Here is a 15953-nt window from a genome sequence, read left to right on the forward strand (position 1 = left end):
ATTTATGGCCACACATTGAAAAAACACAAATTTTGGCCATTTTTATTGATTTGGACGTTTTTGCCCTTAATGAGGCGGACTGGGTAGGATCAGGCACGCGGGTCGCGTGCCGGGTCGGGTTAGGCACTTATGGCACTATTAGTGCCATAAGTGCCAAGATGGCACTTATGGCACTAATAGTGCCATAAGTGCCATCGGAAATCCAAAATAAAACCAAGTAAAATAGTCATTTTGGCACTTATGGCACTAATAGTGCCATAAGTGCCAACGAAAATTCAAAATAAAACTAAGTAAAATGGTCATTTGGGCACATATGGCACTAATAGTGCCATAAGTGCCATACGTGCAGCACAAATACAGAAACAACAACATCATTTAAACCCTAAATGGAACATCTAAACCCTAAATGGAACATCTAAACCCTAGGGGGAAGTGTGCACTTATGGCACTTATGGCACTAATAGTGCCATAAGTGCCATACGTGCAGCACAGATCAGATCAGCACAGATCAGATCAGATCAGATCTGCCGCCGCCGCCGCCTCATCATCCGCCACCTGACCAATCCCTCCTCCACGCGTTTCAGAGGATCGGATCTCCTCCACCGCCGCCGCCTCATCCTCTACTCCGACGAATTCTGCCGTTGACTTCTGCTCGGCGCCGCTGCGATCAGATCTGCTTGGCACCGCCGCTGCGATCAGATCTGCTCCGGTGACTTCTGCTCGGCGCCGCTGCCGCGTAGCCGCTGGAGAAAGAGAGAGGGAGATGAGAAGGAGAGAGGAGATAGCGCAGCCGCTGGAGAGAGAGAGGGAGATGAGAAAGAGAGAGGAAAGAGAGAGAAGGGTAGAATAGTCATGACATACAAAAAATGGCTAAAATTTATGTTTTTTCAAATGGTGGACAAAATTTGATGTTGTATGTTGAATAGGGCCATTCGGCCCTATTGTTTCTTATATATATATATATATATATATCAGCCCAATTTCAAAGATGAGCCCAACCCAATTTCCATTTTCGGTCTACTATGAAAGAAATGGACTCATACATTAATTAAAAGATTCAACAAATATAAATTCAGCCCAAAATTTATCAGACCCGACAGCACTTCATTTCATGTTACAAAATCGAACACAAAATTTCCATGTTTACAAAGAGGGATTCTATTAATTGGGTATAAGGATTTCTCAATATGGAGTTGTGTTGGTGAGATTCCACCTATGAGCCTTTGTTTGTAATTTCTAGAGATTTAAGCTTTCTTTATGTTCTTGAATTGTGATTTTGTTGCTTGGTTGTTTAGAATCCAATAAATTGAAATTAAATTGGGTTGATTAATATAAATATGAATAAGCGAATTTATCCTTGGTGAGGTCAAATGACCAAGATCTACTAACATAAACTATACCTATTAAAAATGAATTTACCATACTTAATTAGTAAACACGACCACTGCAATATGATATTATAGACTATAGGTTATAAGGTAAAATAATAAATTAATAATTATTTATTATTTTACAAAGGGAGCTATACTGAGTAAAACGAGGACTATGAATAATGAGGGAGGACCATTGAATAAAGAAGAGGAAGAAGACAAGATAGGAGCTTGGTATATATTTATATATAATAACAAACAGATGAATAACTAATACTCTCTCCGTTCACATTTTTTTTATCATTTTTAGACGTCCAAAAAAATTAGTCCATTTTCATTTTTTAAAACTTTCTGTTACATGGTCGACATTTTTCTCTATTTACAATATAATTAATTATCATTATTAATACTATATTTTAAATGGAACCTTCTGCACTCATAATACATTAACTATTTTTATTAAAATTCGTGTCGTCCATTTGTAAGACTATTTTTTATGGACAGTGAAAGTATATGTGCTTTTCTAAAAGGTGAACTGCTTTACTCACGCTTTTTTCCCACGAGCGAATGTCAAAGCTCCCAATATCCCTCTTTTCTCATCAGTAGTATATCAAAGTGTTCACCAATGAATTAAAATTGATGATTTTTTAAATTGACGCAAGTTGGGAAATAAGAAATTTATTAATTTATAGAGTAATATATTTTTTAAAAGGGTTTACTATAATTGTAGAATTAAATAAACTAAATTGTGTAACTTCAAGTTGTGAATTGTGAGAATATAAAAAATAGTACAAGTGTGATTACTTTAAGTGTGATTACTTTTTTATATTAAAAATCCACTCATTAATTAACCTTGTCTTAGTTGTCGTTTATGTCTACTCATGAATAATTCTTATTATCACTAAATATTTAATCACAATGAAAAACTGAAAAGCATCTTTAATTTGTTTTAACTATATATTCTGCTCCATACTTCAATATATTGACTGCTTCAAACAAACTGCAAGTTGGATTTTACTACAGCAATACAATTATTATAATATTTTTTTGTGAACAAAATTATTATAATAATTACTATAAAGACAAGTTGGCTTTCTCAAACGCGTATACAATGTCACAAAATCTATCATATATTGGTTTCGAAGTCAATTAAAGCGATAAACATTGATTTCTTATTTGAATTTTAATTACTCTTCAACAGCTAATAGTAGGGTATGAATGAGTAGAATAAGTATTTTTAATGCATATTCCCGTTAAATGATGAGGGAGAATTATGTTGAGCTATTTCCACTTCAATTCATGTGGAATGGGCCCACAATAGCCAACAGTTTTTGACATAGATTGTGTAGATGCAATGTTGCATTTATTGCAACAGTTTGCAACAAAGACTTTGGAGTGAAATTGGTAGCAACAAATGAGGGAGTATTGAACAAGGCATTCACATCTCTCAATATTCAAATGCATATGTTTGGGATGAACCTCCGGCTTCTGTGGAGGGTCTTCTTCACTTACCATGCATTTGCTCTTAATAAAATCATCTTTTTCGTCAAAAAAAATAATAATTTAATTTTAATTTGTCATTTCTTCATTTTGTACACATATTCTAACTATTTACTAAAAGTTGTGTGCCGACGGAATGGGATTCAGAGCACCATACTTTAAGTCCCATTTTGTGTTCCACTCTCAATTTTGTATGCTTTAATTTACTTTTATGATTATTAACTGGGATTTATTCTATAATTAATTTCAGTTTTATTAGCTAATAATAGGTTGATAAATTCTAAGTCATGGTATATACTTTTTAAAAAATTTAATTTTTTGAAATAAAAATTAAATATAATTCATAGTATTATAATAAATTTTATTTTTATAAAAAATATTTTTAAAATAATAGATGTAAGCCTGAGACACGGTGACACATAAAATTATGTGACACTGGATCTCATTCCGTGTGCCTGACTCTTTTGGTGTAATGACAAATTATATAATATGTATTGACTATTGGCGATCGAAGGCAGCAGCTGTACAATTACGTCCACAACTTCCTTATCTTTTCTAATGAACTTCCCCCTCACCACTACCAAATCAAGAGTGTTCAACCAATCAATTTGATATATCGGAGCTTCCCCAAATTAGCAAATCAAGAGTGTTCCACCAATCAATTAGACCAAAGATATCTGAGCTTCCCCCAGATTGTTGCAATGGCAGAAGCAGTGGTGTTGACTGCTCTAGAAACCTTGCGCGATTTGTTGGTGGAAGAAGCAAGGTTTTTATATGGTGTGGGCGACCAAGTGAGGGAGCTCGAGATTGAGGATGATCCAATGGGGATAGTGGGGAAGCTTCCTTGCTTGAGAGATTTGTATTTATTGAGGAAATCATTTGTGGGGAGAAGATGACGTGTCCATCAAACAGTTTTCCTCTCCTCAAGAGGCTTCATCTATTGCAATTACCGAACCTGAGAGAGTGGAGGCAGGAGCCATGCCCATTCTCTCTGAATTACGGATCGATGAGTGTTCTAGTCTGAAGATGCTTCCAGAGGGATTGAGTGACATTTCTACTCTTCGGGAACTGCATATCTATGGAGAATTGGGAAAGAGGGTATCAACATAAGGAGAGGATTTCCACAAAGTCTGCCATGTCCCTTCAATTATCATCTGAAACTACAAACCAGTCTAGTCTCCACCCGGGTAATGCTTGAACCAATCTCATCCTCAATTCCCAATTTTTAATTAGTTTTTCTTTAAAAGATAGGTATCTCGATAAGGTTATAACTATGAAGCTCGACCCATTCTAAACTTGTATCGTCTTGGTTTTGGTTGCAGGGTACTTTTCCACCCCGGCCCCCTTCGAGCTACAGTCTTGTTGTTTCATGTCTCAAGTGTTTCTCTTTAATTATTTGCATTCTTTTCTCTGCTTCCTTATTTCGCTTTTATCGCGTTTTTAAAAAAATAAATGTGTATATTTCTTTTGTACGTGGCTCCAAGCCTGACATGGCCATATTCCATTCCTCGTAAGATTCTGGACAATTTATTCTAGACTTCTTAGTTCCATATGGTGTTATTTTGGTAAGATTCAGTTCATGTGCCTTTGTTTATAATTTCTGCAGATTTAAGCTTTGTTTATGTTCTTGAATTGATTTTTGCTGCTTGAAAACTGGTTTGCTTAATATGAATATACTATAATAATGGTAGTGTGTGGTTTGAATTAATCTATACTAATAGAAAAAAAGCCTAAGACACAACTTGTGGATTGCCTATTTTACCCTTGTTATATATTTATTATTATATATTTATAAAATATAAATCTATTTTGATTTACATTGTTTGCCACCCAAAAAAGAATACTTATTGCATTAGACTTCTATTCGTCTTCCACATCACCAACGTATGTTGAGGAACTCCATGACCTAATTAATTCCACAAGGTTTGTTCTCCTCCCTTGCCGACAAACTCCAAGATGTACGTCACTACAAGAATTAAGCACATAGACAACATAAAATAGACAACATAATTTTATAAATATGTTGTCAATTATTATATAGACAACATCAATGGCTAAACCAGTTGTCTATAACTATATAAAAATGAGGCCATAGACAACAAAATTTGAAATCTGTTGTCTATGACAGCTCTTAGACAATATTTCTTAATAGCCGTTGTTTATTAACACAATACACAACGCTTTTTCCTTTATATGTTGTATTTATTTAACACATATAGACAAGTATTTTCAAACTTCGTTGTATATTATATAACTAGACAACAGAGTTTTTAAACACTTGTGTAATTTAATTAAAGAAAAGGTGAAAAGTCGAAAATTGTCAAAACAAAAATACAAAAATAAAAGGAAAAGCCCCAGTTAACGTCTACAATTTAGAAGACAACCACCTGTCGCCGCTCCTTACCCACGCCGTCGCCGGTCATTTCCCACGCCGTCGCTGCCACTTTCTCATCCTGGCGCCTCCACTTTCACCAACCTGACGACGCCGCCTCCCTTCTACCATAACCCACTACATCTCCACCTAAATCTCCCTCTCTCTATCACGGCGATGTTGCCGGCTACCTTCCGGACGAGCTGGGCCTGCTGATCTATCTGGCGCTCTGCCACATTAACTCCAACAGATTCTACGGCCTCGTTCCGGAATACCTTCTACATTCCAGTTCCAGATATTATTTTGGGGCGTTTCAGATTTCTCACTTCTCTTAAGGGGTTTGACTAAAAAAGAGAGGAGAAATTCCTGACAAATTTCAACTTCTGCTAGCTGAAATTCTGCCATGGAAAGGTAATTTTTTATTTTCTGGTTTGTTGGAATTCTGTTCGTGATTGAATTTCTCTTTCTGCTGAATCTAGGGTTTCTGAACAGTACGAATTTTAATTTCGAGTGCAATTGTTCATTTTTTGTGTTTGAATGATCTCATATCCACTGTACAGACCAGTTTTACTTAAACTTCTCTTAGTTTCTGATTCGTTAGTTTTAGCCATTTTTGGTGTGTTCTTATGGTTGCTTGATGATAGTGCTGGTTCCAGGCCTACCTCGTTGTCTCTAACAGTAACACAATTATTCTGGTGAAGTATTTTGCTGCTCATCATTCATCAAGAAGGAAATAATAGTATTTGGCAAACAAATTGATATAGGCATATAGCTTTATTGGATAAGTACCTTGTTCTTTGTAATTTTTCTAAGATGGGCATTGTGCAGTGAGACACCCAATTAAGCTTCTGCGCAGCTGAAACTTTGGAAACAAATTACTTTTTTTTTTTTCAGTTGAATTCTTAGTTGATGCCCCATTCTACTTTTAGTTACCATTTGCCTTTAATTGTTTTATAAATCTCTCATGATGGTTTTCCAGCAACATGTTAAGCACAACTGATCCTAGTTTCTTTATCACATGAATTCAAATCCTGGTGTAGACGAGCAGAACGTCTATTTTCGAAGCTATAGAAGAAGTATCAGACTACAAGTTGCCATCTCAGAGCAGGATGAAGGGCAGCGCTGATGGAAAAACTGTAGGCCCATCAGGCTGTATGGAAATCGTTCACACTACAAATTTCTTGATTTTGGTTGCTATTTCTTATAGTCTATTAGACCTGTTCATTGGGGATTACTATGATGGCTCTACATGCTTATCACTCTATATTCTCCTTTTGTTCGTTCCTCAAGAATAGCTGGTCATTAGCACGGATCTAAAAGGCTTCTCATATATTTTTTGCTATTTTCTATTGTGTAGGTTGATGTTATGCTCTAAAACCTTGAAAAGGATACTGATGTTGTGGATGCCAAAATTGGCGATGATGGCGGTTGCTTGTTAGGTAATTTTACCAGAGCACTATTAATAAAGCTATATAAGTTTTTATTGTAAGCCTACTAATCCCTTATCATTACCTTCAAGCAAGGTTCTACTTGTTTGACTGAAAGATTGTAGTTATGATGAGCACATATTATCTTCTAAATTGTTTTGCTTTATTGGATGTATTTATTGTCTTCGATTAGATCTAATGTGAAAAATCACACTAAACGGATGTTATCCGGGGAAGCTAATATTTCCTTAATTTTATTGAATAATTTTATGGCCAGGAATTGTTATGACAAAGTGATTCCAGAGAGGTTGCATCTGCTGCTTCGTACCTCAAAGCTACCTTAGATAAGGAGGGAATTTAAGAATTTATTGGCAAATTGTCCAAAGATAGAGGTCAGTTGTGTTACTTATCTTCCCCAGTCTGGTTTAGTACTGAAAACTTATAATTGTTGTCAAAACTATCCTCTACTATAAATAAAGTAAGTAAACAACTGTTTGTTTGCATATTCGGAAACTTCTTGGTTTTAAGCTGTCTTTGACTTTAATGTCCAGCGTATCACTGATGAATTTCGGAAAGAGTGAGCCAAGTTTGTTGGTAAGAGTGATGATGAAGGTAAATTTGATATATATTTCTTTTGTTTCATAATTTTAGAGATTTAAGTGATTCTAAATCTTAAAGTCATATTTTCTTTTGTTCATGTAGATGGAAGCTTGTTGGATGGTCGAATTTGTTGGATGAATGGTGGTGAATGTTGAAGGTTGGAGATTGTATTAGAGGTTTTTTAGTAGATAAATGAAGGCGTAGTTAGAGATGATACAATTATGAATGTAATGTCTTTTGATGAAATACCAAACAAGATGTTTGACTTTTATGATATTAATCGAGTTTTATTAATTATTTTTTAGTATTGTTTGGTTATTTGATGTTTAAGTATTTTAATTTTGTCACATATATTGGTATTACAAATAAAGGATTTGAATATTCTAGAAAAATATTACTATAAATTTTGTCATAGAACAGACAACAATCATTATTTGTTGTATATAATAACATAGACAATAGATATTATATGTTGTCTATAAGCGCTAGGTCTATTGTATATAACGTTATAGACAACGGTCATTAAATGTTGTCTATGTTAAAATAGACAACAGATAATATATGTTGTCTATGAGAGCCCCAGAATAGACAACACCGACGACAACAACAGATTTTTCCACATAGACAACACTAAATATCTGTTGTCTATAAGCTAAATTCTTGTACACAAGAGGGAAAAGGGAATGGAGAGAAGTTTACTCACAATTTAATTTGTTGTAACGATGTTGAAACAACTGCAACACAAGCACACAGAAATCCTTTGGCATTCACCTTTACGTCAGTGTTACAACACCTTAGGTAGAGCTTATCCTCAAAAATTAGGCTATCAAGGAGAGGGTGCCTAAGGTGATATAAACCACACCAATCAGCCCATACTTAACCGATATGGGACGAAATCATGACAAACCACCACGCTTTCGATCCGCCGCCCACGGAGGCCCGTACCACAGCAGACAACCTGTGGCGGCCTATAACGCCCTGGGTGGACCAGAGCATGGGGTTGGCTCTGATACCAATTGTTAGCCAAACACGCAGGATTCAACAACCTTTAACATTCTCACTCTAAAGCTTAGCAATTCCACAACAATTTCACAAGAATCTACCTGCAAAATAGTGTGCATGTGCTATTGTGTTGAGAGAGATTGAAGAAAAACAATGGTAACTGTATTTGATTAATTCAGATTTGAGATGCCTTACAAAATGGGTTTCTCCCCTCTTTATAAGCTGAGCTCCTTAATTTTAGCTCGAGCTCTAACTGCCTAACTAATCTAGCCCTGATGGTGACGTGGCTTGAAACAATACACTATGCGCTTTTACAAGTGAAGTAACACTTTCAATTTATTCTCTTGTTTCTTGTATCCTAACAGTCAGTCACAGTGTAAGCACACACACCTATAACCACAATCACCACAGACAGCTTAACTTCTTTCGAATACTGCTTATTGCCGATCAACAATCTCTTGCCTGGTCTACACCCGCGCCGTGCTTTTCCGCCGCTCTGAGCCTCTCCTCTTCGAAGGCCGTTTGGGGTTAGTTTTGATTCTCGCTCCGTCTTTTAATAAGCATTTGTTGGGTATCTTCACCTAGCCAGGATTACACCACTTGTTTCCCGAACCTCCTGTCTTCCCACTTCGTGCTCAAGCACTTCTTCTTCTTCTCTCTTCCTTCCTTCAATTATGCCTTCTTCTTCACAGCTCCTCCTTCCCTCTCCTTCAGATCTGCACAAAGAAAACAAGAAAGGAGTAAAAAAATACAAGGAAGAACAAAAAGAAAAGAAAGAGATAAAAGAAGTTAGGGTTCAGATGAGGGAAAAGGTGTCCTCGGGACACAGGGGCTCAGATTTTCCCCCTTAACTCGGCAACCCTTCCGGCAGCTCAACAATCAAGGCCAAGGTGGACAATCGGAGCAGCTTCTCAGATCTCAACAGAACCGCCAACAGCAGGAGCCAAGTTCAGGACTCCGGCGGCTCAGATCTACTCAGGTAACCACCAAACAGGGCTCCGATGGTCTGGAAAGCCCGGTGATACCACCACCCACGCAGGGAATCCCGTATTATCAAAGAATCAACCACAAAGGAATAGCAGAGTCTTTCTATCCTTGATAATCCGTTATCCCAACATGAGAGAGCATAAGAGATTTAAGGAGGGCAGCATCGACGGTAGGGTGAAACGCCATTGAAGGCGCTGGAGAATTCAAGGTAAAAGGGCAGTGGAAGGTGGAGGAAACGAGGGGTCAGAGAGAGAGAGGAGAGGATTAGGGTTAGTGGAGCGGCGCTGAGTGAAGTGAGGGAGAGAGAGGAGCGGGGTGGAGTATATCTGAAAAGGGGAGTGGGCTTAGGGTTTGGGAATGGGCTGGGATAAGTTGGGTGGGCTCGGTTCTGGGCCCTAAAGTTGGCCCAGACTCAAAAAGAAAAGAAAGGAAGAAGGGAATGAGAAATGGGCCAACCTCACAGCATTATTAGAATACAGTGAAGCCTCTTCCTATACGATCTCTTTTATTTTTATTATTAATATAAGTGTTTCTGTTTTATTTGCCACTGAATTATGTTAGTTAACTCTGTGTTAAGATTTAGGGGGTTTTAGGTTTCTACCACTTGATCTTTCTTCAGCTTCATCTCATTGAGAGAGAGAGAGAGAGAGTGAAGATTTCTAGAACTTGCAAAAATTCTATAAAGCAATTATTGTGTTTTCGTCGTTGAGAGACCTACGATGTGAAGTTGCTATTGTGATAGTAAATAGAGAATTTGACTCGTATTGTTCTTCCTTTTTTGTTCTTCTCAAGTCTATAAACAGACTCATATTGTGAACTCAAATCAGTGATCTTGTATACTTAACAAATGTGATAGGAAACTACCATCTTATGATGTTTAATTCAATGCATTCATATCATGGACTAAATTAATTAACATTAATGGGCTATTATTGGCTTAATGCCCCTTACTTAGAAGTTAAAACATCTCATTAATTATGCCAGCTAATGATGAATCACCATCATTTTTTAAAGCAATTATTGTGTTTTCGTCGTTGAGAAATGGTCTGAAGAGTTGGTGGCCTGACATAGAATGAATATTGCCGTTGAATAAGTGGGAATAATGAGGGAGAATTAAGATAATCATGTGCTTTCTCATAAGCTAAACAACTTTCACACTTTTCCCCACGAATGAAAGTCAAACCTCTCCCTCTCTTTCCTCACACAACTCTCCAAGAACTAATTTCTCTGTTCCACAATCCAAATTCTTCGCAATCTCCATTGAAGAATTTGTATTCACAACAACGAGTTCCATATCCTTATTCCTCTCTATATACTATACTAAATCAGTTTGACCAAGGAAATTCGAGTTTGGAATTGTTGCGATGGCAGAAGCTGTTGTGTCGACTGCTCTGGAAACCTTGCGCGATTTGTTGGTGGAAGAAGCAAGGTTTTTATCCGGTGTGGGTGACGAAGTGAAGGAGCTCGAGATCCAGCTCAAAGAGATGAAGTGTCTTCTCAAAGATGCCGACATAAGACGACATGAAAATGAAACCATTTTCAATTGGATCTCAGAGATCAAAGATCTTGTGTACAGAGCAGAAGCTGCCATTGAAAGACACGCAGCTCATCAAGTGACTTCAAGGAGAAGACGAGGCCTCAGACAGCTCATCCGCAAATGTAGTTGTAGTTTAGAAGAATACAAGTCGATCCACCAATTAGGCTCGGAGATTTCACCGATCAAATCACGACTTGAAAGGATAAACAAGGAAATGTTAGAAAGTGGCATAAAGAAGAGCATCATCAACAATACAGATGAAGGGGAAAGCTCGTCCGCCAATAACATGGCAAGGAAGAGCTTCCCCGAATTCGAGATCGGAGACTGTTTTGTGGGGATGAAGGATGAGCTCAAGCAGCTTCTTCATCTCCTAGTGGAAGACGAAAAGCATCGAATAATTTCAGTGTGGGGAATGGGGGGATCAGGCAAGACCACCATTGCCAAAAAGCTCTACAACGAGAACAGCACCAGCTTTGATCTTTGCGCATGGGTTTGCATTAGTCAGCAATGTCAGAGTTTTCAATCAGTTTGGAAGGATGTTCTCATGCAGCTACAGCATCAAAACACGAAGGATGGGCCAAAAATAAGGGAGGATGTTACAAGTTTGAGCGAGTGGGAGTTGAAGGAGCGACTATGCAAGATACAAAGAGAGAAGCGATGCCTCATTGTTTTTGACGATCTTTGGGAAACTTCTCATTGGGATGGCTTCAAGCATCCCTTCCTTGTCCAAGATTTGCAGAGCAAAATCTTGATCACCACGCGCGAACGGGAAGTCGCGGAGATTGGATGCCCTGTCAAACTTGGGCTTCTAAAAGAGGAAGATGCTTTGGAACTACTCAAGAAGAAAGCATTTCCCCACACCAACATTCCAGGTTAGTAGGATTTCACTTCTAGTCTACAAATAATATTCTAGATTTACCTGCTTGTAGTTTCTTTTTTGCATCATCGGTTCCAAATTAGATGAGAGGATATGATTAAGTTATAAAGTTACTATTCAAGTAATTGTCATTTGTTTTTCAATGCAGAGTTTGCATTGGAAGAAAATGTTGAGAAAATTGGGAAAGAAATGGTGAAGAAATGTGGGTATTTGCCGTTGGCAATTTGTTTACTCGGTGGGGTCTTGAGAAAGACAAATTCGATGATGGAGTGGAAGTTAGTCAAAGAATTCATATATAGAGATGAAAAGGAGATTGATGGAGTGCTAAATTTAAGCTATGAAAGTCTACCCTATTATTTGAAGTCATGCTTTCTTTATATGGGTATATTTCAAGAGGATGAAGATATAGATGCTGACAATCTATATATGATGTGGATAGCACAAGGCATGATTTCATATGAGAATATTGGAGACAAGGACAAAACTTTGATGGAAACTGCAGAGCTCTACTTGGGTGAGTTGGCCTCCAGGTCCATCGTCCAAGTCGAAATTTACGATGGTGTCACACCTGGAAGAAGATATTTGAGCTGCAAACTTCATGATGTAGTAAGAGAACTATGTTTGAAATTGGGGAGAAGTGAGGATTTTGGTGTGCAGAGTTTGGAGTATCAAAGTGGGAAAGCTTCCTCGCATAGGAAAATACGGCATTTGGCTATACATTTCAGGAAAGAAGTTCAAGTGGAACCTGACGAGCTTACAGTCGCTTGGGGAGAAGAAAGTAGCGAACATTTAAGGTCTCTTCACATGTTCAATCACATAGGTTCGGGTGTTATTGTTGAGTTTCCCCCGCAAGGTATCCTTGATTTTCAGAAATTCAAATTGCTGAGAGATCTAGTTATGGTGGGATTCAAATTTGAAGGAAGAAAGTTATCGAAAGGAATCGCTAGTCTTGTTCACCTTAGACGTTTGCGTTTAGAAAATTGTGAATTTGATAAGCTACCATCGTCCATAAGGAATTTGGTATACATGGATACCCTTGAATTAACTGGTTCGAGGAATGTTGGAGTTCCAAATGTTTTTAAGGAGATGGTACGTTTAAAGCACTTGTTTCTTCCCGGTTATGATGAGGAAAAAATTGGAAGTTATCGATTGACATTGGACGAGGGAGTGATTGAGTTGGAGACCTTGGGGTATTTGGATAGTAGAGTGCATGACTTAAAATGTATGAACAGAATGAAGAATCTGCGAACTTTCTCAACAAAAATATACGACAACGAAAGCTTGTTAGCCAACATCGACGCCATTGCTCTCATGGAAAAGTTACTGTATTGTTGGGTTGAAATCAAAAAGGGTTGCGAGTTAGGAACAAATAAGGGTGTGTTAACGCTGAAGAAGGTAATCACATGTCCCAATCTTCATTCCTTGGGGATTCAAGTTAAGTTAGGGAAGGCGCTGGCAGAGTGCGGGAGTGACTTCATCAGTTCAAAACTTATAACTTTGCAACTGTTAGAATGTGAGATTGAGGATGATCCAATGGGGATACTGGGGAACCTTCCTTGCTTGAAATATTTGTATTTCTCCTGGAAATCATTTGTGGGGGAGGAGATGACGTGTCCATCAAACAGTTTTCCTCGCCTCAATTTGCTTGTGCTATCTCAATTACCAAAGTTGAGGGAGTGGAGAGTGGAGGCAGGAGCCATGCCCCTTCTCTATGAATTGGAGATCTATGATTGTTCCAGTCTGAAGATGCTTCCAGATGGTTTGAGTGGCATTTCTACTCTTCGGAAACTGAAGATTACTGGAATGGCGGAAATGGGGAAGAGGGTATCGGCATCAGGAGAGGATTTCCACAAAGTCAGCCATGTCCCTTCAATTATCATCCTTCACTAATGACTAGTCTAGTCTCCACCCGGGTAATGCTTGCACCAATCTCATTCTCAATTCGCAATTCTTTAATAAAGCTCGATAAGGTTTTAATAAAGCTCGACCCATTCTAAAGCTTGCATCGTCTTTCTCTTGGTTGCAGGGTACTTTTCTCCCCCCCTTCGAGCTACAGTCTTGTTTCGTTTCTCTTTAATTATTTGCACTCTTTTCTCTGCAACCTTGTTTCGCTTTAATAACTTATTTTGAAATAAATGTGTATATATTTCTTTTGTGCGCAGCTCCAAGCCTGACATCATAGTGGCGCCCATATTTCATTGCATGTATTATTAATTAATCTGTTTGATTTTGATGATTCTGCACAATTTGCTTAGTTCCATATGTAGCTGTTTTGGTGAGATTCGACTCTGAAGATTTAAGCTATATAATTCTGTTCTTGAATTGTTGATTTTTGAAGGATTTGAAGCTGCTTTAGTTGGACTCTTTTCCGGTCAACATATAGGGAATTGTATTCAAATTCCTGTTGTGTTTGAATTCAATTAATTGTTTGTAATTAACGTTTCAAAATTTTCAACTCAATCTATTAATTTTAGACAGGAAAAAAAACAAGGTGAACAATAGACTCAATTTTCCATGTCAACAAATTAAGTGTTTGTCAAGACTGATAGTAAAACGAAACATAAAATTCTTAATAATGCCAATTCAGCATATACCTTCACCATTATTTGAGCAATGGAATGAGAGAGTTAAGGTCCAAAAGATTAACGAAAATGCCCCAAATATTGTAGTACTCGATGTTTATATGACACATCCCATAAAATATACTTCTGTAAACATAGTACTAAGGGTGCGTTTACATTGATGGAAAATGAGAGAGAAAATATATTTTCACCCATTTTCTACCATTTTTACATGTTTAGACCATCTCCAACCATTTACACCAAACCCAAACCCATTTTCCAGTATATGTCACATCCAACAGTAATTCTTCTCCAACCATTTACACCAAACCCAAACCCAAAAGAATATTCTTTAAATATTCTCTTACCACTTACTTTTTAGTGTTAATAGGCAAAAATGCCCTTTTCTTATAAACACTTGTAAAAATGCCCTTTTTCATAGTGAAAAAGGGCATTTTTACAAGTGTTTATAAGAAAAGGACATTTTTGCAAATGCCTCTACTTTTTATACTTCTTCAATCATACCTATATATTTCTTTTAAATTATACATTTGCCCCAAATTTTTAATTAACAATTTCATATTAAAATAAATAGTATACGGAAATTAATTTTATTATTATTATTATATTAAATAAGAAACAAAAAAAAACTAAACTTCAAAATAAAATTCATTAAAATTCATTAAATATTACATAACTTGAAAATAAAATACAACAAATAAACCAACATCCACATAAAATTCAAGACACGGAATTAGTATATTCTTCCCACAAATGCTCAATTAATTCATTCCGAAGGTCGAAGTGAGCATCTCTATTCCTTATTAATATTATTTTAAATATTCTTGTATTATACATTTTAATATGTCATGTAATTAAAAATTAATCTATTTTATTGTTGCAAATTAAAACTCTATTTTCAACTAAATTATTCTCAACCAAATTATTATTATTATTATTATTATTATTATTATTATTATTATTATTATTATTATTATTATTATTATTATTATTATAAACCTACGAAATTAACAAAAAATAATTAACTTTCATTCTAATCATTTAAACCTACTAAATTAACAAAATAATATCTAGCAAGAATTGGGGTTAATTTGAACTTCTTAAAATTAATTAAAGGCTTTTGGTGTAGTGAATAGTGTTACACCAAATTTGGTGTAACACTATTCAAATGGTGGCCCCAAACCCATTTTGGGTTTGGGTTTGGTGTAGCATTGGAGAGGATTTGGCACACCAAAATGGGTTTTGGTGTACCATTGGAGAAGCCCTTAGTATGGTGGAAAATTTTCTCCGGATATGGTGGAATATTTTTTCTGGCTGCTTCTTTTCACTCCATTATACTTTAATGTTGGATTATATTATCCTATAGTAGGGGTGTGAAAATATTTTTTTAACATTTTTTTATCTTTTCATCTCTAGTAAATATATATAATAAAAAATATAAGAAAAATATAATATTTTTTCATCTTTTACAATCAAAATAAACGTACCCTAAGTAAAATAGGTGCTGCAGAAGTAGTCATACTTTCATTTATCAGCCCAATTGCAAAGATGAGTCCAGCCCAATTTCTTTCCCTCTTCTCCACTCCCTCTAAAATGGACCCATTCTTTAATTAAGAGATCCAACAAACATAAATTCGGCCCACAAATTACAAGGCTTAACACTACTTTAATTTCATGTTACAAAATCAAACTCAAAAGCC

The 15953-nt window shown here is 36.5% G+C and overlaps 1 protein-coding gene and 2 long non-coding RNA genes across 5 annotated transcripts; all 3 read left to right on the top strand.

Moving 5' to 3' along the window:
- The first annotated feature begins 3835 nt into the window (after nucleotides 1–3835).
- LOC130999695 (uncharacterized) lies at nucleotides 3836–4445 on the top strand. Its single transcript, XR_009093564.1, has 2 exons — nucleotides 3836–4057; nucleotides 4193–4445. It is a non-coding gene; the product is annotated as an uncharacterized LOC130999695 (long non-coding RNA).
- A 710-nt stretch (nucleotides 4446–5155) lies between these two features.
- On the top strand, nucleotides 5156–7572 carry LOC130999696 (uncharacterized). 3 transcript variants are annotated; one of them, XR_009093566.1, is made up of 6 exons: nucleotides 5156–5652; nucleotides 6282–6431; nucleotides 6599–6680; nucleotides 6946–7060; nucleotides 7220–7280; nucleotides 7371–7572. It is a non-coding gene; the product is annotated as an uncharacterized LOC130999696 (long non-coding RNA). The 3 variants fall into 3 exon arrangements; XR_009093565.1 differs by having other exon boundaries at nucleotides 6282–6393; XR_009093567.1 differs by having other exon boundaries at nucleotides 5158–5652; nucleotides 6282–6377.
- A 2821-nt stretch (nucleotides 7573–10393) lies between these two features.
- LOC130999697 (probable disease resistance protein At1g58602) lies at nucleotides 10394–14030 on the top strand. The gene is made up of 3 exons (XM_057925314.1): nucleotides 10394–11666; nucleotides 11820–13584; nucleotides 13698–14030. Exons 1-2 carry the CDS (start codon nucleotides 10622–10624, stop codon nucleotides 13559–13561), a joined length of 2787 nt encoding a protein of 928 aa, XP_057781297.1. The 5' UTR covers nucleotides 10394–10621; the 3' UTR covers nucleotides 13562–13584; nucleotides 13698–14030.
- The last annotated feature ends 1923 nt before the right edge of the window (nucleotides 14031–15953 follow it).

Source organism: Salvia miltiorrhiza, chromosome 8, assembly GCF_028751815.1.
Source record: "Salvia miltiorrhiza cultivar Shanhuang (shh) chromosome 8, IMPLAD_Smil_shh, whole genome shotgun sequence".
Classification (NCBI taxonomy): domain Eukaryota; kingdom Viridiplantae; phylum Streptophyta; class Magnoliopsida; order Lamiales; family Lamiaceae; genus Salvia; species Salvia miltiorrhiza.